This window comes from Meles meles, chromosome 15 (genome assembly GCF_922984935.1).
Source record: "Meles meles chromosome 15, mMelMel3.1 paternal haplotype, whole genome shotgun sequence".
In the NCBI taxonomy this organism is placed as follows: domain Eukaryota; kingdom Metazoa; phylum Chordata; class Mammalia; order Carnivora; family Mustelidae; genus Meles; species Meles meles.
The window spans coordinates 22,941,764-22,965,501 of NC_060080.1; the positions used below are offsets into that span (position 1 = coordinate 22,941,764).

The 23,738-nt window shown below is 37.4% G+C and overlaps 2 protein-coding genes across 3 annotated transcripts in view; one reads left to right on the plus strand and one right to left on the minus strand.

Annotated features, from left to right (window-relative positions):
• The window catches only part of SPDYA (speedy/RINGO cell cycle regulator family member A), a 35,353-nt gene extending 32,799 nt beyond the window's left edge, over positions 1-2,554 (plus strand). For both annotated transcript variants that reach the window (XM_045979455.1, XM_045979454.1), the window contains one exon: positions 2,427-2,554. In XM_045979455.1, the coding sequence (XP_045835411.1) occupies positions 2,427-2,515 (89 nt within the window). In that variant the 3' untranslated portion in view covers positions 2,516-2,554. The remainder of the gene's footprint in view (positions 1-2,426) is intronic.
• TRMT61B (tRNA methyltransferase 61B) lies at positions 2,395-18,951 on the minus strand. Its single transcript, XM_045979450.1, has 7 exons — positions 17,295-18,951; positions 12,096-12,198; positions 8,948-9,138; positions 4,363-4,454; positions 3,682-3,908; positions 2,903-2,980; positions 2,395-2,820 (listed from the first exon to the last, which is right to left on the minus strand). Exons 1-7 carry the CDS (start codon positions 18,003-18,005, stop codon positions 2,777-2,779), a joined length of 1,446 nt encoding a protein of 481 aa, XP_045835406.1. The 5' UTR covers positions 18,006-18,951; the 3' UTR covers positions 2,395-2,776.
• Positions 18,952-23,738: the final 4,787 nt, after the last annotated feature.

Genomic DNA, 23,738 nt, shown 5'->3' on the forward strand with positions numbered 1-23,738 from the left:
AAAAAAAAAAATACCTCCTTTTACATGACTGTAGAACCTTCAGGAGTCCCTACTGCCTCTGAAGTACAGAGTTCAAACTTCCAATTCTCCCATAGTCCATGAGCTATGTGCCTAAATCTCTCCCTAGAACCAAAGCAACAAATAAAACAATACATGATCAAGTATGGGCTTACAGCCATCAGCACACTTTTATTGACCATTTACTGAGTGGAAAAGGTAGAAACTCTGGAAGGTACTAGGAAGACAGTTGAGTCAGTCACAAATCTGGAGGAGTTTACAGTATGATAGATGACAGCCAAATGTGAATTTAGAAGGCTAACTTTAGAAAACCTCATCTGTCCCGTAAGTAAGACTACAAACATGCTTAATGTTCTAGTGGAGACATGGAGAAAGGGCTTAAGCTGAACTACAACCATATAAATAAATGCTTATTTGCTTATATAGTTTGATTTTCAATTTAGCTTAATATTAGAATGGACACTGCTAAAGACTTGTTCAACAACTATTGAGCACAGTGTACCAAACAGGAACAAAATTCTACATGAAATAGGAATAGAATGGGGCACCTGGGTGCTCAGATGGTTAAGTTTCTGACTCAATCTCAGCTCAGATCTTGATCTCAGGGTCATGAGTTCAGGCTTCACGTTGGGCCCAGTGCCCAGTGCCCAGCATGGAGCCTACTTTAAAAAAAAAAAAAAAGGGAAAAGAAATAGGAGTAGAAGGTACAACTTTTCTTTGCTCTTAACCCAGTCCCTTCTCCAAGTAGAACAATTACAGCTTGCATTCAAAACAATACATGAAGGACAGAATTTTATTACTGATTAACTAGAAGGGCAGAAGAAAGGGAAGTCCTTCCTTCTTTCCTTCCTTCCTTCCTTCCTTTCTCTTGTCCCTCTTGACACAGGGAGGGAGAGGACAGGCAGGGGGAGCATGAGAGGGAGAAGCAGGCTCCTCACTGAGTAGGGAGCCCCACGTGGGGCTTGATCCCAGGACCCTTGGATCATGACCTGAGGCAAAGGCAGAAACTTAACCAACTGTACCACTTGGGCACCCCAAAAGGGAAGTATTTGACAGAACTTAAAATGTACTTCAGAGCTTCTAGATATCTGGCAATGTAATGAAAACTGTAAAGTCATTATTACTGTATAACTGTTCATATAGTTACCATTAAGAAATATGACACCAGGGGCGCCTGGGTGGCTCAGTGGGTTAAGCCTCTGCCTTCAGCTCAGGTCAAGATCTCAGGGTCCTGGGATCAAGCCCCGCATCGGGCTCTCTGCTCAGCGGGAAGCCTGCTTCCCTCTCTCTCTCTCTCTGTCTGCCCCTCTGCCTACTTGTGATCTCTGTCTGTCAAATAAAAAAAAAAAAAATATGACACCAGAAGACTACTCTGCTTATGATTCAGTCAGTTCCTGAAATGCAACCAGAGTGATTTTTTTTTCAAAACACATCTAAACATGTTACCCTTCACTTCACTTAATTGTTCAATGAGACTCTATTTTTCTTAGCATGAATAAACTCCTTAAGAGGTCTAAAAGATCCTGCATGGCCTGACCCCTACCTGTTTTTCTGGTCTCTTTTACTCAACCCCAGCATTGCTGCCTTTTTGTACTCATTTTCCCTATTTGTACTCATTTTGTACTTTCCCTTTTGTACTCATTTTCCTACAAGTTATAATTAACTTGTACTTACCATTCAGGTTTCAGCTCAATTGTCACTTGCACAGGTAATTACTTAACCAGAGCAAAGTCCCTACAATATTACTCTGTACTTCTTTGGAGCATTTATAACAATTTTAGTTTTATATTTGTATGATTATTTAATGTCTAGGCTTTTTTTTTAGACTACAGTCTAAAAAGTCAGAGCTTTTACGTTAAAATTTTCCACATAATGGAAAATATGTAAAATGTTATTTAGAATATATATATTATTTTAAATAGCTCCAGCCTAAGGGATAAACCCAGGAATAGCAGCATTTATCCACCCAGGCACTACCCTTTAAAACCTATAAAACATCTATATTTAAACAATAACCTAACCACTCTAAGTTTTTGTTTATCTGTAAAATATGGATAACCTTAAAGATGAGCTATACATACTAAATGAAAAAAATTCATAAAGTTCTTAAAACAATGTAGGGCTCCTGGTAAATGCTAAATAACTGATATGAATAATAAACCCCTAATTAATTCTGATGTTTTTTCAAATGAGTTAAATTGATTCTGAGAAGGATAAAAGAGATTCAAGAATTGTTACAACTTTCCTTATAATTTTTAAGATGGTTATATCATTATCAGTTTTCTTCCTATTACTTACTATAACCCAGATTTCTTTGGTTTTTAAGATAGATACAAGCCATTAAAATATGTACTTAAAATACACAGATACATAAAATTTATCTTAAAATGCATATTTTATTTTGGTAGCCAATGACCATCAATCAAAGAAAGAAAAGGAAACTAATTTTATGAAGAAAGACAAATCAATGGAGTGGTTTACAGGAAGTGAAGAATGAGATGGCTCAACTAAACCAACTTGGAATCATTAACCACAAAATGTCAAACTAACTACAAGACAAGTGTTAAAATGGGACATTTAAACAGTTTTGAAATGTTACACATCTTCCTTTAGCTGTTGTTTTTCAAAATTATATGTAAAAGTTATACAAATCATAATGATAGCTAACAATTCCAACTTATGAAAGTAGTGATTCACAATATAAAGTTCTATTTTGATACTTTTCCATCTTCAAATCACTTGCTGTCATCTGAGGTACTCAGTTATGTTGTGGTTTAAACTTCCTCAGCTTGACAAGAAAAGCTAATTTAAGGAGAGAAAAAAGTAAGGTCATTGCAAAATTAGAAGAAAACACCATTTAATATGGCTTGAAAACCTCACTCACCTGTATGACCAGTTTGCCAGTGTATAGGTCTAGCAATATAGGGAAATGATCCGTATGGAAAATCAGAATGTGATTCTTCTGTTGTAGAACAAAATATATATTATAAGCTATATAAAATATCTTAGAATTTGTTCATAAAATTGTTAAAATACAAATTACTGCCCCTTTAAGTTTTTTCTCTCAGACATTTTTTTTCAGCATTTGTTTTGGAGCTACTCTGCTAGTTATCTTACAGAAACAATTTGTCAAGGATTAAATGATAAACATATATGGTTTTATAACCAAATGGATAAGCTTATATATCATCAATCAATGGATATTTGAAAACTTGTTCATGGCGTATATAGTGTGTACACACAACAAGGACCTAAATTTAGCTCTTTGAGGAATTTCAGTAGCATCTTGGAACTTGCTTTTTGGAATATTAGCTATTTGCATTTCAGGTCCTATTAAATTCTTTCCCTTCGGTAATAATCACTGCCCTAAATTTAAAATATCCTTTAATATATTTAAAGTATTTCATAAGCCAACCTCCTTGATAGAAAAATATTAATACTATAAGAAGTTCAATACTTCAAAGGTATCAGAGTTTTACATAAAAGGCAAGAAGAGTCATTATTCTGTCCCTTAGAGATTTTAACAGAATAAATACATTTCAATTTCTCTACAGAAAAAGAATAAATCCCTGAGAAATAGTTTTATAATCATTGGTCAATACAGTCAGGAACCTATTCTCCATTTATTATTAGAAACATGTATGAAATAAAATTGAAGCTCACCAATGTCATCCTCTTGAAACATCTCACCTTCAATTCTGATTTTCTTTTGAGAATGTAATTGTAAATCTGTGTTGATTTTAGGTTCTCTTTTTTGAGCTAAAGTTCCATTTTTCTGTTTTGCAAGGCAAACCAACCAATCTCTAACAATTACTTCACTTATCTTTTCACATGAGAGAGCAAGTTCACAGATGCGAATTCCATCTAAAAGCTCAATAACCTGTGTGATGCTTTTAGAAAAGTGAAAAAAAAGTACTTTAAATTTCTATTACAATAATAACTTGATACTTATTTTAAGTTCACTATACCTCTTAACCCAAATTTAAATGCTATTGTTAAACCAAGGGGAAATATAAACATGCAAGTTAGAGCACATAACACGCAATTTCATAGAATAATAAGTAAAAAAATACAGAGACTATGATTGAACATTATTGTTCACATTAAACTTTTATAACTTTTTTTCTAACTTGTAAGAAATATGCATCTTATTTTACCATTCAGGTAAAGGGTGATTTAAATAGCAATATATATTAATTGGGACATACATCATTTCATAACAGTTTTACAAGATGACATATATACCTAATTCGGTTACAAAATGAACATTATAGTCAACTACTTGAGATAAAACAAAAGTGTGTTTAACATCACAAAACAAAGAAGAATAGCCACATTACTCACTTTGCTAGATATACAGCACACACACCACCCTGTTTAAGATTTGGGTATAAAACAGGCAAAGCAACTTGAGGATTCAACATGTCCAAAGCTACCTGTCAGGGGGGAAAGCATATCAGACTAAGTTTTGGTTAAAGTACAGGTCTTCTTTCTTACTGGTAAAATGATACACTTCTGGAAAGCAATTACCTGGTTAAAATCTTCATTTTTTTAAACTCTAGTATTATTTGCTGCCATTTTGCTGCTCTCAAAAAGGCATCCTTATTATTATACAGTATGTCACAGTACTTGACTACATGAAAATCATAATGGTGTGTCTTGTACTTGGCAATATCAATAATACAGGAATCTTTCTTCAGCTGTATCTAATATATACATATATATACAAATGCACATGTATATAAATAAGTTTTACTGCTTTAGTTCAGCTTTCGGCAACAGAAATTCACATTATCTCAAATATGTATTTCTATGTTCAAAAGGAAAGTTATGAGTATTAATTTTAGAGATTCTAAAATGCAAGAATCCTGACCCTTAGTTCTTTATTCTTCATCCAACTGCAGAATACAGTGTTGTACTCATAAAAGATGCCAAATGAATACAATGAGTAAATGAAATTTAAAAAACAAACTCATTTAAAACAAAAATAAATATGGTCAAAATAGAAAATAAAGTGGCTTTTATTGATGGATAACTCTAGAAAGCTAAGAGTAGTTGACACAACATATTTACTAAACTAGAAATTATCCCATTATTTATGTGTTTTTCAAATAGTATTAATGGGTCATCATTCATTATTAATTCATTCACCAAATATTTATTGAGTACCTTCCATGTGCCAAGCATTTTGCTAAGTAGTAAGGATATAACAGGAGCTTATATTCTATTTCGTTTCAAGGGAACATATATTCTAATAAAGGGACAGACATTGAATAAAAATCCAATATATATATATAAGTCAGAGGAGGACAAGTGACATGAAGAACTATAGAATTATAAAGCAGGATATGAAGGATAGAGAGTAATGGAAAGGGAGTGCTATTTTATACATAGACTGGTCAGTGAAGAGACCTGAAGAAAATGATTAAGCTTACCCTATGGAAATTTAGGGAGGAAATATGCTCCAGATGGACAGAACAGCAAATACAAAGGTTCTGAGGCTGTAGGATACTTGGAGAGTCTGAGAAGGCCACTGTCACTGCAGTGGAGACAAAAGGGGGAAAATGGTAAGAGATGAATTGTGAGTGTAACATTCAGTGGCATAAGTACATTCTGACTTATTTTTTAAATCTACACATAGAAAAGACCAGGAGAAGGCAAGGAAGGATGATGGTGACTTGCAATAGTAAAGAGCACTAGATGTGATAACCAGTGGGTATATATTTTGAAAAGATAGAGCCAATTAGAACTAGGATCGATTGTAGGATACCAGAGAAAGAGGAGTCAGGATGAATCCAGTGTTTTTAGCTAAGCCACTGAAAGAACATAGATGTCATTTTCTAATGAGGAAAATGGTGAAGACCATGGGAGGGGCAGGCTTGGCAGAAATAATCAAGAATTCAGGTTTGGACAGGAAGTTAAAATGCCTATTAGATTTCAAGGAAAGATCTCAATGACTGAATCAATGGGTCAACAGCATAAACATAAATGGGCTTCTTCAGCTATAGTTTATGTTAATGACAAGGACCAAAAATCACATAACCAAGAAACTTGCCAAAGCTCTTGAATACTCTGTTCTCCATTAATACTTCCATCCATCCAGTCGCTCAAACCAGAAACTTGTTGGGAGTCATCATTTTCTTTACCTTGAATTCTCTTTTGAGAATCTGTGGGATTTTGTTGTTTCTGTTTGGATTAATATTACTCAGCCCCACAAACCTATCTATTAAATTTTTCTCAAATTTATCCTGCTGCTAATGCCTTCAATCAGGACCTCATTGTATCTTGTTGTAACATTACAACAGGTCTCTACATAGACTCACAGCCTTATTCTTCCACCAGAATTACTCTAAAATGAAAGAGTATACTTATCTTGATGAGTACTGAGCAATATATGGAATTGCTGAATCACTGTATTCTACACCTGATGAATTACTTTAAAATAGGAATCTGGACATTCTGCTCCTCCACTTAGGAACTCATCAGTAGTTCTCATTATCTATAAGAAAATGTTTCGGGGCACCTGGGTGGCTCAGTTGATTAAGCAGCTGCCTTCGGCTCAGGTCATGATCCCAAGGTCCTGGGATGGAGCCCTGCATCGGGCTCCCTGCTCAGCGGGGAGTCTGCTTGTCCCTCTCCCTCTGCCTGCCTCTCTGCTTACTTGTTCTCTCTCTTTGTCAAATAAATAAAAATCTTGAAAAAAAAAAAAAAGAAAAGAAAATGTCTCTATGCCTAACTTAATATACATATAAGTGTTCTTCATTATGTAGCCCCTTAAGACTGCATTTGCAGTTTCATCTCATGATACTCAATTTCTACAGCCATGGTGTTCCATGCTTCAGAGTCTTTCCAGTAATTGTTTATATGTCTATTTTCTAAGTGAAAGCTCCTTTATATATAAATATATTTATATATATTTAGATATATAAATATATATAATTCACTTCTGTCTTAGCATAGTACATGGCACATAACAGGTCTTTAATGTTTGTTGAATCAAGAAACAGTGGTTCACTAATTCAGAAAATGAGGATAATCCCCCGGTTACATGAGTAAAATACATTCCATGAAAGAGGTGGTCTTTGATCTAAACTTTGAGAGAAAAATAGATTCTAAATAGGTAGAGAAAAGGAAAGAAATAATAATGATGAAAATCATAGCTAATATTTCTTTAATGCTTACTATACACCAGGTACTGTTCTATGTACTTTTTATGAAGTGTCTTATTTAATCCTTAACAGCTCTATGAAATATGAACTATTATTATCATTCCTGTTTAATATGTGAGGGGACTGAGGCACAGAAAGATTAAGTAATTTATCCAAGATCATCTTGGCTTTTATGGGAGCCCAAGAGTGAACCAGACTGAATGGACGCCAAAACTTAGTTCCTCTTCTCTCCCTTTCTCTCCTCAGGTAATCATTGTCCTGTTTGCATAGTTTTAAATTTCACATATGTGCGGCCATTCCATACATATTCTTTTATAACGCTTTTTTTCACTAAGCACCATGTCTTTGAGATATACTGATGTAGGTATAGTACATTTATTTCACTATGTTAAATAACACTATTTTTAAAGTATTCCATTTGTCCATTCATTCTTCTGATGGTTGGGCTTTTTAAATTTTAAAATATTTTATTAGCCATTTTTTCTCCTTTTGTTCTTTGTCTTTGTGGTTTAACACCTTATTTGTTCAATTTATCATCATTTTGGATGGTAGGAGTATGGCTCCTCCTCCTCTAATTTCTCATACTGGCAATCATCTGACGCTATTACTCAAGACAGTCCATCAAATAAATCTGGTAAGGAATATTCTTTTAGATCAGGGATGGTTCGACAGGTTTCTACAAAGCTTCAACGGTATCATTAAAATCCTTTGTTGTGTTTCATGATCATCAAGCAAACTTCTGATGACAATTAACCTTCCAGGTAACTGTAACATTCTGATGGATGGTCTATGAAAAGAAATTACTCTTTTCTGGCCCTTACTGAGCTGTAATATGCAAGCCAAACAAGGATGAGGAAAAAGAACGGTGGTCTTTGTATCCAGGAATCCGAGTCACCAAAACTACAGACTTTATTAATATTAGAGATAGGAACCAGTCCTGATTAAAAAAAAAATCTCTTTGAACTTCATTTTTCAACTAGTTTCCCCATAAATGTCCTAAAGTAATCCTACTTTCCAACAGCCAATTAAAAAAAGCAAAGACAACCTGGATCTCAGTCTGTAGTGCCAAGCTATGAAATGATAATGGAATCATCAAGGATAAGGCAACTTACATTAGAATTCTGAACCTGTGAAGCCAACTAAATACCTCCACGTCCCACATCACTACCATCACTGGTCAGCCTAAAATATTCCCTCATCATCTATCCTTTTATCTTCATACTACTCTATTTCTTCTCCCTAACTCAACCTCTCACTGTTCCTCCTCCTCACAAATCCATCCACTCCACCTTCTGGAGCTATGCTCATAATGCATGCCTCCAACCTCAGTATCTTTATTGAACACTCATCTACATCCTCATGTTAACTGTCTAAAGATGCCTCTTGCCTGTTCCCCCACAAATGAGGGCTATTTAGTCCCCCAAATCTCACAACATGATGTCAGGTACTGGGATATGCTCCCAAAGCTGCTCCTAAATTATTATTCCTTTATCCTAGAAATGCTGCAGTTCATGATGCTCCACTACTCCTCTTACTATCTGGTCATTACCCCACACTTACTAACAGCTTTGGCACCTGATTCAGCATATCTCTCTGCTCTAAATCGTACCATAATATTAAAGGAAAATATTCCTCCTACTCCTAGAGATAGAAATGGGGCAAATAATAAAGGAAGAGCATTCTCCACACAAAAGAAGTGTGATCTTTGTTTTCTACATAGTCAGTATTAGATATCATAGGACCCACTTTAGAAAACTTACCGCATCAAATGTTAAAGTTTTTATGTCTTCGGTTGCTCTTGAAATATCCTTATGAATAAAATTCACATTGTCTGGCCACTCATCTACATGACTCATTTTCCATGAATCACACCAGTTTTTATAATTCCTCTTAGCCAATTCATGGTGGTCTTTTCGTGCTTCAAAACTTATGACTCGTCCTTGTGATCCAACTTAATTTAAAAAAAGAATTTATAATATTTCACTATTGTATCATTTCATAAAAGAATATAAAAATATTCTGCAAAGGTATTACATTGATGTGAAAAAAATAATTCAAATAGTTCAAGGTTTAGAAAACTATCCTATCCCAGACCCTTAACCAATTTTCCTCTTCAGAGGAACCATATTACCAGGTATTTACTCTTCGCAAGATACCTAGTGTTCTTTCCTGTTTTTAACACACATTAAAACATACATGTAATTATGGTTTCACTTATTTGTGGAGCATAACAAAAAACATGGAGGACATGGGGAGATGGAGAGGAGAAGGGAGTTGAGAGAAATTGGAAGGGGAGATGAACCATGAGAGACTATGGACTCTGAAAAACAACCTGAGGGTTTTGAAGGGGCGGGGGGTGGGAGGTTGGGGAAGCAGGTGGTGGGTAATAGAAAGGGTACGTATTGCATGGAGCACTGGGTGTGGTGCAAAAACAATGAATACTGTTACGCTGAAAATAAAAAAATAAAAAAAACACATACATGTATTGTATATACTGTCCTATACTTCCTCCTACTTACCAGTGTTATTTCAGTGATTAATAATCTACTCCATTCCTTTTAAGAGCTATTATGTTCCATTGTATGGCTATACCATAGTTTATTTAACTGGTCATCTACTGATGAACATTCAGCTTGTTTCTAGTCTTATGCTACTAACAAACAACATTGCAATGAAAATTGTTGCCTAAACCTTTGTATCCATGAAAAGACAAAGTCGTCAAAATGAAATTATAAGCTCAAGAGGTATGTGACTTTTTTATTTTGAAATTGCCAAATTATCCTCCAAAAAAATAATACCAATTTATATTCTACAAACAATGTAGTAAAGTGCCTATTTCTCCATACTTTCTCCAGCAAAGACTTTTCAAACTTTTAACCTGTGTCAATCTAAAAACCGAATATAGTTTTATCATTGTAGTTGTAATTTACATTTCTTTTGTTGTGGACGAAACCTAGACCCTAGCCCTAATCCAAACCCTAATCTATGTTACGGATCACTACACTTGTATCTTTAGGGTAAATACCCAGTAGTGCAACCGCTGGGTTGTAGGGTAGCTCTATTTTCATTTCTTTTGTTATGGATGTTAATATGGATATTAGGCATTTCATATATTTAAAAGATATTTGTACTTTTGTGTGTGTGTGAAGAACTTTTAAACTGTTTGTCATAGTAATAGTTTCTGCAGAAGACTATGCATTTTAATTAAAGGCGATTCATTTCCCACCCACCTCTATTTGAGGTTATTTGATATCATTTAGAAGTTGTCCTAGATCAGTAAGTCTACAGTTTACTAATGAAAAATTTAAATTCTAGAATGTCTTTTGAAATATAACTCCAGCTGCAATTCATCATGTTCTCAAGGGACAGAATTTAATGTTAACAATAGCATACACTAAATAATTGGAAAATTATGAAGGAAAAAAAATCCATCGCAAAGGTAAATAGCAATAATTTCTTGATCGCTCATAGTTTGGGATTATTCATGCCATGACACTGACACTGTAGATGTTAGAAATATGGGCACTCCTCCTCTCTCACAGATTTCTATAAATTCGGTCTGTCAAATGCATTTAGGATTCAGTTACCGATTGTGAAGAAATGACTGCCTTTAACTATGTACAGAAAAGAATCAAAAAAGATTTGAGGAGGCCAGAATGGATTTCCTGACCTAGCAGAGACTGGATTATGTTTGTATGTAATGCCATTAGGTGAAAGAACAAAAAGTTTAATTCAGTATATTTCTATCGTTATTCTTTATACAAGCTACCCACATGCACCTATGACAGCTCTAACAAAGTTTATTATTTAAAAAAGAATGCACTAAAGAGAACATGAATGGTTTAAAAAAAAAAATCTACCCACAGAAAGTGCGGTCACTGTTCAGTGGTCCGTCATTAACTGAGGAAGAACAACTGCACCGGCAGCCAGAGCAGCCAAAGCAATCCTGACACTCAGAGGAATTAAACAGTCAATGGGAGCAATAATCCATTAGATATTTATGTTTACTGTATACCTCTTGATTTTTGATGAGGTGCTGCCCTCAGGCAATACATTTACCAACTGACAATTTTTAGAGACTTTGCAGCTGAGCGCCCTCTACATTTTATATTCTCTCCTACTGAATCATCTGGAATTGTTATTAACAAAAAACATGTACACATATGAACCAAAAGACAAATACAAGAATGTTCAGAGCAGCACTATTCATAATATTCAACTCAAATGCCCATCGAACAGAATGGAAAAGCTATGATTTGTTTATAAAATGGTGTAGCTATTTTATAAACAAAGCCACTAAAAGGGAAGAACTACAGCTACACGCAATGGCTGACTCACAAACAGAATGATGAAAGGAGCCACATTCAGGGAGTACATACTGTATGATTCTTTTTATAGAAGGTTCAAAGCAAGCAAAACACATCAATGATGGTAAAAGGCAGAACAGTGGTTACCTTTAGGGAGAATCGATTATGACTAAAAGGAGACATGAGAAAATTTCTGTGATGCATCAACAGTCCCTGTTTTGATCTGGGTGATAACTACTTGAGTATGATCACTATATTAAAAATTCTTTGAGGTCTACACACTTAGGATCTGTGCACTATAGCTATGTTATGTCCCAGTAAAAAGTTCAGTTAAAAAAAAAAAAAGAAGCCTTAAAACACATGGAAGGCACAAGAGAAAGCACAAAAAATGGAGAGAGGGTTAGAAAGAGAATGACTAGAAGAAATATACAAGGTGGAAAGAAAAACAGTTGCCTGCATTTGGTTTCAAGGAGAATGCTCTCCATCACAGTTATGTGAATATTTTCTAAGACATCTTTATCCATTTAATTTTCTGTTATTATGAAAGATTGAATGTTTTCTTTGCCCATCTAAATTCAGCTCATTTCTCTCGGTCTCTTACCTGCTTTGGATAAAAATAAGCTCATTCCACCAGAGCCTGAGCCAGCTTCCAAAACAGTATCCCCTGGGTGGATATCCATCATCAACAGTATCATACTTATATCCTATGATTGAAACATAGTATGGGTGACTCAGTGACCAATAAATATGTACTAAGCACAGACTCTTATCAAACACTATGTTAGACCTGGAAAAGAAAGGAGTGAAAAAGAGTATTAAAATCTGGCCCAGCCTACCCAAGAGTTGACATTTTACTTGACGAAATAAGAGATTCAGCAATCAATTAGCAAATAAAGGAGCACTTCAGCATAATACCAAAATTATAGACAATAAGTAGCAATAGAAGCCCAGAGAATAGTGATATCAGCAGAAGGCCCTCACTTAAAGACACAGAGAATTTAAGGAAACAATCACGAAGTAGAAATGGTATTAAAGAAAACAGAGGTTGAATAAACACAGTTTCCTCATCTCAGAAGAAGAGAAAAGGAGAGAACTGAATGCCAGGCTAAAGCACTTGAACTTGACCTGGTCAGTAACTGGGGCTTGTCACCAAGGTAATATACATGGCATTCTATGAAGATTAACCTGACAGAGAAATGCAGGATATACTAAAGAAGAGAAAAATTAGACACAGTAAGACCAGTTAGGAAGTATTACATAATCTCTGTATGAAAGGAAATGAACTCATTTAGCATTAGAATACCAGTGATAGAGAGGACCTATTTCACAAACGCTGTAACTGAAGAATTGTTAACAGGAGTATCAGGGATGATAATAATAAGGGCTATTTATTGAAGCTTTACCATGAACCAGGCTTCTTTAAGAATACAAATTGCTTTCATAAACCTATTTTATCAGGATAATAATATGAGAAAACTATCATCATCCCCATTACAAATACAACTCAAAGACGTTAAGTAATTTTACCAAAGTCACACAGCCAGGACTTAAGTGGGCAAGTCAGGAGTAAAATGGATGTTGAATTCACAGAGACCATGCTGTTGATCATTAACACTATACTACCTGTTATACAGAAGATTTTAAACACTAGCATGTATTTCAACACTCCCCTATCTGAACCTTTGAAAATTGCTAATATATAAGCAGCACATCTGGGAAGCTTTTACTAGTTTTCCTTCTCCGGGAAAAGCTGCTGTGAAAATTCTTAAAGAGGAGATTTCTAGGATCCTGTCGAGTCACAAAAAGTTGTATATTAAATATAGGCTTGGTTGCATAAGAAAATGTTCAACAGGTTAAGTTGTCCAATTAAAAGCCAAAATGTATTTTCTGAAATGCAGGGCTAAGGCTTGGGCCAAATGATACACAGACACGTAATTTTTAAGACGTATTAGTCCAAAAGTTTCATTCACAAATGCTGAGTCTTGCAGACATACATAACCTCTCCCACATACCAGGCACCTAGCTAGGGGCAGAGTGGGGAGGGAGTACAATTTCACACAGAAGTAGGAGCAGCTTGGGTAGTCTTAACAGTGGAATGTCCTGCAGAAGGCGATTCTGTTTTCTCGGATCACATAAAATAAAGAACCCAACTATTATGAAATAAAAACTTAAGCACACTTTAACTTTTGCTTCCTGCTATTCAGGTTACATGGTATCAATGGGATGAGTTTTCTAGACTGGATTTCACTATATATATTCTAGCAATTTCAGTTCAAAACTTGGGGAGGGGAGACGTTAGCATTTAATCACTTCCCTACCTCTTCCCAAAAGGGATTTAAAGCTATTGGGAGAGTCCTCCAAAGTTACAAACTATCATTCTACTATTGAGTTTTCTGCATTAAAAAAAAAAATTTATTAACATATAATGTATTATTTGCTTCACAGCACTCACCATAGCACATACCCTCCCCAATGTCCATCACCTAACCACCCTATCCCTCCCCACTACACCTCCCAGCAACCCCCTTAATCCTGAGATTAAGAGTCTTCTGTGGTTTTTCTCCCTCCCTGGTCCCATCTTGTTTCATTTTTTTCCCCTCCCTTCCCCCCATGACCCCCTACCCTGCCTTTCGAATTCCTCATATCAGAGAGATGATATGAGAATTGTCTTTCTCTGACTTATTTCGCTTAGCATAAACCCTCCAGTTCCATCCATGTTGTTGCAAATGGCAAGATTTCGTTTTTTGATGGCTGCATAATATTCCATTATATATATATGCATATATATACATATATGTGTGTATATATATACATACACACACACACACATATCATCTTTATCCACTCATCGGGTGATGGACATCGAGTTTGGCTAATGTGGACATTGCTGCTATAAACATTTGGGTGTAGGTGCCCCTTCGGATCGCTACACTTGGATCTTTAGGGTAAATACCCAGTAGTGCGATCGCTGGGTTGTAGGGTAGCTCTACTTTCAACTTTTTGAGGAACCTCCATGCTGTTTTCCAGAGTGGACTTCCGGTAACAACAACCCTTTCAAACTTCCATTTTTTCCTCAACATGAATTCTAATCTCTTTCCTGATTAATTCAGTAATATAAATCTAACCCTCCGTGGAAAGATTTAGTAAGTAGGCTGCACTCAGGCTTCATTAAGTTGCAACAACTTCTACTCTCCCGTTGTTCTTCTGTAAGTGCCACAATCATGCATATCAGCAGAAAAGATTAATATAAAAAATTTGGGGAGCGGGAACGTCTGGGTGCTTCCATCAGGTAACTGTCTTGACTCTTGGTTTCCCACCCAGGTCATGATCTCAGATTCCTGAGATCAAGCCCCATGTCAGGGTCTGCATTCAGCACTGAGTCTACTTGAGATTTTCTCCCTCTTCCTCTGCCCTTCCCACATGTGTGCTCCCTCTCTCAAATTAAACAAATAAGTATTTTAAAATTTAAGAAAATAAAAAATAAAATTTGGGGAATGTTTCCATTTATATTTCTACTCCAAACCTAAAAGTGCTTGATACTGACCAATGTGAAATGTTGACATTTCACAAGTATCTGTTAGAAAGTTTATTTGAAATTACTCCCCCCCAAAAAATAAATAAATAAATTACTCCACAGACCACTTTTACTATTAAGACAAAACTATGTAATTCTAAAACAGAGACCAGCTTTCAAGTCAATTGAGGTACTCTTTTTTTTAAAGATTTATTTGACAGAGAGATCACAAGTAGGCAGAGAGGCAGGCAAAGAGAGGAGGAAGCAGGCTCCCCACTTAGCAGAAGGCCCGATGCCAGGCTTGATCCCAGGACCCTGGGATCATGACCTGAGCCGAAGACAGAGGCTTTAACCCACTGAGCCATGCAAGCACCCCTAATGAGGTACTCTCTTAAAAAGCATTTCAAAGTTGTAAAGGTTGAAGTCAAATTTCCTGTAGCCACCACTTGGGAAATAAAAAGAGAAGTCAACACCTAGAATATCCAGTATTTAAAGTCCTTTTTAGGATGGAAGAGGGTATGTAGGTGGTCAGTTAAGCATCTACCTCCAGCTCAGGTAGAACCCCCGCATCAGGCTCCTTGCTCAGCGGGGAGCCTGCTTCTCCCTCTCCTCTCCACTTGTGCTCTCTCAAATAAAGAAAATCTTTAAAATAAGTAAATACATACATACATGCATACATACATACATAAATTCCTCCTCAGAATGGAGCACTGTGACTTTTATCTGTAACAAATGGAAAGGCAGAAAGTGCACTAAAGATTCATCTTTATAACTTTATAAAATATAACTATTCTCTCAGTTTTGTCTAGTGGAGGAAAAAAGATGTGGGGAAGCAAGATGAAATTACAAAAGTCTTTTTTTTTTTTTGTAGCTAGATTGAACAGTCAGAAGAGGAAAAAGAAAATAAGAAAAAGACAGTTTCTGTCAAGAGTTTATGGTACCCCCCCCCCCGGCCTAAAGCCTCAAAAGGTTTTCTTAGTCCCTTGGTAGATATTTTAAAACATAAATTGGAGGGGCACCTGGGTGGCTCAGTGGGTTAAAGCCTCTGTCTTCGGCTCAGGTCATGATCCCAGGGTCCTGGGATCTGCTCAGCAGAGAGCCTGCTTCCCCCTCTCTCTCTCTGCCTGCCTCTCTGCCTACTTGTGATCACTGTCTGTCAAATAAATAAAAATCTTTTAAAAAAAACATAAATTGGATTCCTACTTAGAACATTCCAGTGGTACCCAATGCACATGGAATAACCACGTCATAATTCTCTCCCCCTCACCTAACTCACTCAAGCCATTATAGGATCTCTGCACTATTCCCTTTGTGAGAACACTGGGCTCCAAAATCTTTGCATGGCTGGGTTTTCCTTATATAAGGTTTCTTATCTAACGTACCTCTTTTGAGACCTTCTCTAACCATCTGACATAAAGTATTCTCTTCCCCCAGGTCACCCAGCATGTCATTGTTAATCTATTTGTCTTCATGGCACTTAGCACTACCTGAAATTATCTCACCCTTTCATTTACTTGTGTGTTCTCTGTCACCCCCTTTAGGATGTAACGTCCAGGTTGAGAACAAGGACTGGGGCTCATCACCATACCTCCCCTATAATAGTACCCTGATTATAGAAGATAGGTAATTATTTGCTGAATAAATGATGAATGACTCTTCATCTGGGGATAGGAATTGTTACAAAGGAATATTCTACCCAAGGGCTGTGACTGTGATTCAAAACTGAAATAAACCTAGCAATGGATGATTCGTATGCAGTTGTAACAAGAAACTAGGCAGTTAATTTATTATAAAGAATATTTCTTGTATGTTCAATGTTTAAGGTTACATGTTTTAATAGAAAACTCTATTTTTTCCCTAAAGAGAAAAGCACAGTAACATATCTACCATTGATGAAACATACACCTAGTAACACACTTTATTTAATTAAATGATGATTGAAATATCTCCATAACGGTACCAAAGGGTTGAACATTTTCGAATCCTGAACTTAAGGGTTATGGGGAACAAACATAAGTGCCTGATTAGCTCACATACCTCTATATATTAGGTCAATATTCTTTTCATTTTACAGATGAGAGTCAACACTCCCAGTATAAAAGTAAAAGGTGGCTGTTTCCTCCTAAAATTCGCAATCATAAAATATATAAGTCCCATCCATTGTTTTTTGTTTTTAATCTGAGAATAAAAACTTTGAACGTTCTGAAATGTGCTTTAAGTACATGAATCGGGACTGTAGCTGGGCTCTTTCTGGAACCAATACACACCTAACTCCCACCGCATTACCTTAGGATACGTTATGGCAGGCCCTCTTTTCATCAGTAATACATAGTCTTCCAATGCCGGCCTCTTCAGCATGAGCTGCTTGCCAGAAGAAGTAGTCAGTATCTGGCCGGGAAACTTTCCCACGATCTCGCTGAATGGGACTCTCCCCCAGCTACTATTTAAGTGTCCGGCGTTACTCAACCTAAATAACTTTTTAAATTGTGTTTCTCTCTTCCCAGTCTCAGCTAAGATCAGCTCCCCAGCGCGAAAGGGCCCCTCCCTGGAAGCTGGCCAGGAAGAGGAGCCAGGAAGCTCTTCTACCCCAGTCACGGACTGGGCCATGGAGGCGGGCAAGGGACCCCCGGAACCCTGGCGGACGGGACCGGGCTGGCCCTGGTATCCGCTCGAGTCTTCGCGCTCTCGAGAGGGTGACTCCTCTTGCGGCGTCGGCAGTCTGAGGACCTCCAGTGAGGAAAGACATCTGATCCCAGTGCCTCGGACGCGCAGAGGGAGAGATGGAGGCTCTGTGCTGGGGGCTTTCCTCCGTGACGCTTCGCGCCGTCTCTCTCCGTCTCGTGCGTCTCTAGGACAGGATTCGCAACACAGTGACCCGGCTGTCTCCAAGAGCTCTCGCTCAAGGCCCCGAAGGAACGGAGAAGCTCCGAGCCCTAGCCACCTCCCGGGGCGCCGCAGCCGGAGGAGGACCAGACCTCGCCGGCCGGCTGACAGCATGGTGTACGGCGCAGGCGCCGTCGCACACAAGTGGCGTAAAGCCGGGCCAGGCCCTTTCCCCGCGCTGGACGCACGACGCAGCCGTCAGGGTATCTGCTGCTTTTCCGCAGGAAGAGCTCCGCAACCTGCGCATGCGTCAGGGGGCGGGGTGGTCCTAGTGGGGGGCGGAGCGCAAGGGCTGCGGGGTGACGCTGAGTAACTGTCCCAGGAGTGAGTCACAGTCCGGGGCAGGGGCACATTTTCCTCTTCGGAATGTGTGCAGAGTAAACAGTTGGCCGCTGACAAATCCCCACCAGTCTCACGCTGGGGACAGGAAGCTAAAGAGAGACAAAGCCTGTCAAAGTGCTGTGTAAACTGAAGTCCTGGTCCAGGGTCGGCTCGTCGGTCATCGGAAAGAGGAACGTCACATGGTCACCCCCAAGATGTAGGAGTTAAAAAACCCAGAATGCGTTGGACTGTCGCCTTTTGGAAGGGCCACCTGCTGATCCCCGTTCCTTTCCAACTGACTGCGAAGTTCTTCCCTTCGACTGGGCTCTGACTGTCTGCTTGCCCGCCCCAGGCTTAGGGAGGCGAGGAGGGCCGACTGAAGTTACTCACTGGGTTCTTATTTAGCAGAACTTTTTCTGATAATTAAAATATAAGTTAATTCTTTTACTACCCCCAAAACTCAACAGAATCTTATTTAAGGGGGGGAAAGCCGTTGCTAAAACAAGGTTGTAGGGCAGAAGGGTATTGCTAAATTTAATCTGCTCAAGATTCATGCATTGAAGTCCCAGTATCTCAGAATGTGGCTGTACTTGGGAACAGGGTTAAAGAGGTAATTAAGTTAAAGTGAAGTCATTAATGTGGGACCTAATTCACTATGAGTGGTGTCCTTATAAGAAAAGGGGATTAGAACACAGGCACACTTGGAAGATGGGTTAAAGACAGGCAGCAGATGCCCATCTACAAACCGAGACAGGCCTCAGAAGAAACCAAACCTGCAGACAACTTGATTTTGGACTTAACATGCTCCAAAACTGTGAGAAAATTAATTTGTTGTGTAAGAAAATAAAAAGGATTATCTGCATTTTCTGATTTTTTTTAATTGAACCTGTTTAAAAATCATTTATTCTAAGGATGCTTGGGTGGCTCAGTCGGTGAAGCACCTGACTGTTGCTTTCAGCTTAGGTCCTGATCTCAGGGTCTTGGGATTGTGCCCCTTATCAATCTCCCTCTCCTCCCCTTCCCTCTCTTTCTGCTCTTCCCCCTGCTATGTCTCTCTCTCTATATATATATAAAATAAATACAATATATTTTTTAATCACTTATTCCAGGTTTTGGCAGCCCACCCCAAAAGAGTTAAACAAAAATAAATTGATTTAATCCTAAAAATAAAACAAAACCAGAAAAAGTTATCTTTAGAGTCCAAAGTCTAATTTGACATTAAATATTGCTGACCTGTTTAATATTAATTCACTTGGCAAAAGTTTATGGAGGGTTTGACAATTCCAAGCACAGTAGATACTTACTTCGTTTAAATTTACAACAGCCCTGTGTTAGAAATAAGTATTCCTGCTTTGTGCATAAGAAAACTGACCCAGGAGGTTAAATGATTTTGGCAACATCCCAAAGCTGACAAATGGCATGACAGGGTTTCTGATCTAGGTCAGTCTGGTTCAGCAGTCCATGCCCTTTGTACTACAACACCCCCTCTCAAAGGCCAGTCAACAGTACAACTGAATTTAGAGTTAAAGTCAAAATATGCTCAAAGGGCTATGGGCTCAGTTTAAATCTAATAAAGTAAGTTCTGTTATCGCTTTTGAAGACATAAATTAGTACTTTCTAAACTGTGCTCTCTAAAACATCAGCCACCACAAAAATCCATTATCAGGGTTTCTCTCTTTTCAGTCCTAAAAATGCATAAAGAAACTGTTCTTGCCTCCACTCCACCTGTAGGTCTCACTTCTGGTTTTGATTTTTTTTTAGTTTTTATGACCAATCTTTTTATTATTACTGTCAAAGGAAGGCCCGAGTTGAACTTTCTGAATCCTAAGCCCTATGAATGGTTCTAAAATTTATCATTCCTACTTTATTATCTCTTAAAGATGATTAAATGATATTTGGCTATTATTTCAGAAGGAGTAGGACTTGGAAAGAAGAAGATATTTTGACAGAAAATGGGAAAAAACTTACATCTCTTTGATTTCTAAGATAAACTATAAACAGTAAATGACATCCCACTATATTGTTTGAATAAGACAGGATGTTATGTTTTATCCTATACACATCTAACGAAATACGTTAACATATGTTGAAAAACATAACTATTCCTTATTTATTCATGATCCTTCAGAATATTTAAGCTCTTAAAAAAAGGCCACTATCTGTGCCTTTCTATTTCTGGCTATACTTTTCCTTTTCCTTCTGACTTCCCTATGAAACAATCAGCCTGCACTCTGAAATTATCTGACAGTATGAGACAGCATCAACTCATCATGTTTATGTTATAAGGTCAGAAAGACACTGTCTTCTAGTGGCGTTTAGGTGAGCAATTACTTTAAAGCCCAAATAGCTGTCAAGAAGTACTATGGCCAATGACTCACATTTTCAGAATCTCCAGATCACTAGTTCTAATTCCACAGATGTGCTCCTCTACCTCTTTGTGTGTGCTTCTTTCCTGTGTTTTGTATAATTTTTTCCTCATCCTTCAGCTATCAGCCTCACCAGAATGGGAGCTTACAGTAAGTCCAAATCACTGGTATATCCTGTCTTCAGGCCAACCCTCCACAGTGCATGTCAGATTACATGAAATCACTTTATTTACCATTTTCCCAAGTTGGAGGATAAGATCGTGGAGAGAGCTGTGTCTAATTCATTATTGTAATTCTACTGCCCGTCATAGTGCCTGGAACAAAATGTGCCCTCGATAAATATTTGCTTAATAAACGAATGAAGAAAGTAGGGAATGAGAAAACCAGTAGTCCTGATGCCTAAGTGACTATACTGAATAATTCAGCATGCAAATATGACCCAAATATATTTAATACTTGTATATTTCATTGTATATCTTTACATGGATCTAAGTTTTATTTTATTTTTAAAAGATTTTATTTATTTGAAAGAGAGAGAGCACACACAAGCAGGGTGGAGGGACAGAGGAAAGAGGAAGAAGTCGACTTCCCGCTGAGCAGGGAACCCCATGCAGTGCTCCATCCCAGGACCCTGAGATCATGACCTGAGCTGAAGGTAGACACTTAATGACTGAGCCACCTAGGCGCCCCCGTAATTTTTTTTTTAACTTTTAGTTAAAAACTAAAACTAAAAAAAGTTTTAGTGGAAGATAAAGTATTTAAATCTGAGAATATAACTGCTTTTATCTTGCTTTTTCACTTGTTTCCCCAGTCACTGCTGAGCCTGAGTCTTGCTTCTGTAGAACACCTCCAGGATTTACTGTTGTATGTTAGAAACCGAAGGAGTCAATCAAAGGAGGTCAAGAGGTACAAATTTCTAGTTATAAAATAAGTAAGGCCTGAGGATGTAATGTATAATGTGGTGACAATAGTTAATAATATTGTTTTTTAAAGATTTATTTATTTATTTATTTATTTATTAGAGAGAGAGAGAGAGAGAGAGAGAGAGAATATGAATGGGGGTGGGGGGGACAAAGGGAGAAGCAGACTCCCTGCTGAGCAAGGAGCCTGAAAAGGGCTCATTTCCAGGACTCCCAGATCATGACCTAAGGCAGGTGCTAAACCAACTGAACCACCCAGGTACCCCAACAATTTTTAATATTGTGTTGCATGTTTGAAAGTTGCTAAGAGAGTACATCTTAGAAGTTCTTACACTGCCTTGATATTGTAGCTTAATTGTTAGCTGTTAATTGAAATCAGGTAGTATGAGGACGCCAACTTTGTTCTTCTTTTAGATAATCATTTCACTTTGCATAAGAATTAATTTACCAATTTCTACAAAAAGTCCTGCCAAGATTCTGATAGGGATTGTTTTGAATTTGTAGAACAAACTGAATAGAATCACTGTCTTGACAATATTGAGTTTATCAATTCATGAACAGGCAATGTCTTTTCATTTATTTAGGTCTCCTTTAAGTTTTCTCCGCAATATTTTATACTTTTTAGAATACAGGTCTTGAACTATTGTTAATTTTTTTCCCAAGTATTTTATTCTTTCTTGTGCTACTGTAGATGGAGTCATTCTCAATTTAATTTTGATTGTCCACCAATAGAATGAAGAAATATCATTGATTTTATATATTAATCTTCTATCTTGAGACCTTGGTACATTAATTTATTAGGTTTAGAATTTTTGTGGATTTCTTGAAATTTTCTATAAGTCATCTGTGAATAAAAATACTTCTACTCCTTTCTCCCCAATTTGGATGCTACCACCACCATCATCGTCATCATTATTTACTTTATTGCACTAACTGGAACCTTCAGTAAAATATTGAATAGAATTGATGAGACATTAATTTTCAATCTTAGGAGGAAAGCATCAATCTTTCACCATTAAGTATGAAGTGAGCTGTGGGTTTTTTGTAGATTCCCTTTATCTGGTTGAGGATACCCTTTTGTCCCTACTTTGTTAAAAGTTTGTTTGTTTGCTTATCTGAGAGAGAGGGAGAGTGCGAGTCATGGAGGAGTGGGGGGTGCTGGAGGGGAAGGAGGGGGTAGCATTCTCAAGCATACTCTGTGCTGAGCCTGGAACTTGACCGGGCTTGAGCTCAGGACTCTGAGATCAGGACCTGAGCCACTCAGACACCCCCAAAATTTGTTTGTTTGTTTTTAATTATGAATGGATGTTGGATTTTGTTAAAATCTTTTTCTTTATCTTTCAAGATTATCATGCATTTTTAGTCCTTTTTTCCCTTAACATGGTACATTATAGTTTTTGAATTTTGAATGTAAAACCAACCTTGCATTCCTGGAATAAATCCCAATTGATCATGGTATTTAATCTTTTTTATATATATATATATTGCTGACTTGATTTGCAAGTATGTTGTTAAGGATTAGAGATTGTAGTATCTAACACCTTTTAGGATAAAAATAATTGGTTTTTATCTACAACTTTATCTACAACAATAAAAAGTTGAATTGTTAGTAAGTTTGATGAGAGCTGGAATTGGGGCAGAGAGGGAACAGGGTTAGCCTAAATTATAGGCAGAGCAAAAGAGCAGGACCCATGACAGGGATGATAAGGGCAGGAAACCAGAAGAAGATGAGGATGAGGGTCTAATGAGTGATGTTGTTGGGGAGGCTGACAGGCACCAGCTTACAGATTGTTTTGTAATCCAAATATATTAAACAGCATAGAGTTTCTTTTATAGGTGCCAGCAAGATTGTGAAGTTTTTTTTTTAAGATTTATTTATTTTATTTATTTTTTAAGGATTTTGTTTATTTATTTGACAGACAGAGATCACAAGTAGGCAGAGAAACAGGCAGAGAGAGAGGAGGAAGCAGGCTCCCCACTAAGCAGAAAGCCCATGCGGGGCTCAATCCCAGAACCCTGGGATCATGACCTGAGCTGAAGGCAGAGGATTTAACCCGCTGAGCCACCTAGGTGCCCCAAGATTTATTTATTTTAGAGAGAGAGTGAGAGCATGGCAGGGAGGGGCAGAGGGAGAGACAGTCTTAAGCAGACTCCTCGCTGAGCATGGAGTCCAATGTGGGCATGATCTCAGGACCCTGAGTTCAGGACCTGAGCTGAAACCAAGAGTTGTACACTTAACC

Bases quoted from the DNA above. Each gene is read 5' to 3' on its own strand.
- TRMT61B (XM_045979450.1), bottom strand. From the start codon at position 18,005: ATGCTGTCAGCCGGCCGGCGAGGTCTGGTCCTCCTCCGGCTGCGGCGC. The intron at 9,139-12,095 runs GTAAGAGACCGA...TTTTAAATTAAG, and splicing joins CTTATTTTTATCCAAAGCAG to TTGGATCACAAGGACGAGTC. The intron at 2,821-2,902 runs GTGAGTGAGGTT...TCCTTAAATTAG, and splicing joins CTGGCAAACTGGTCATACAG to CTTTTCTTGTCAAGCTGAGG.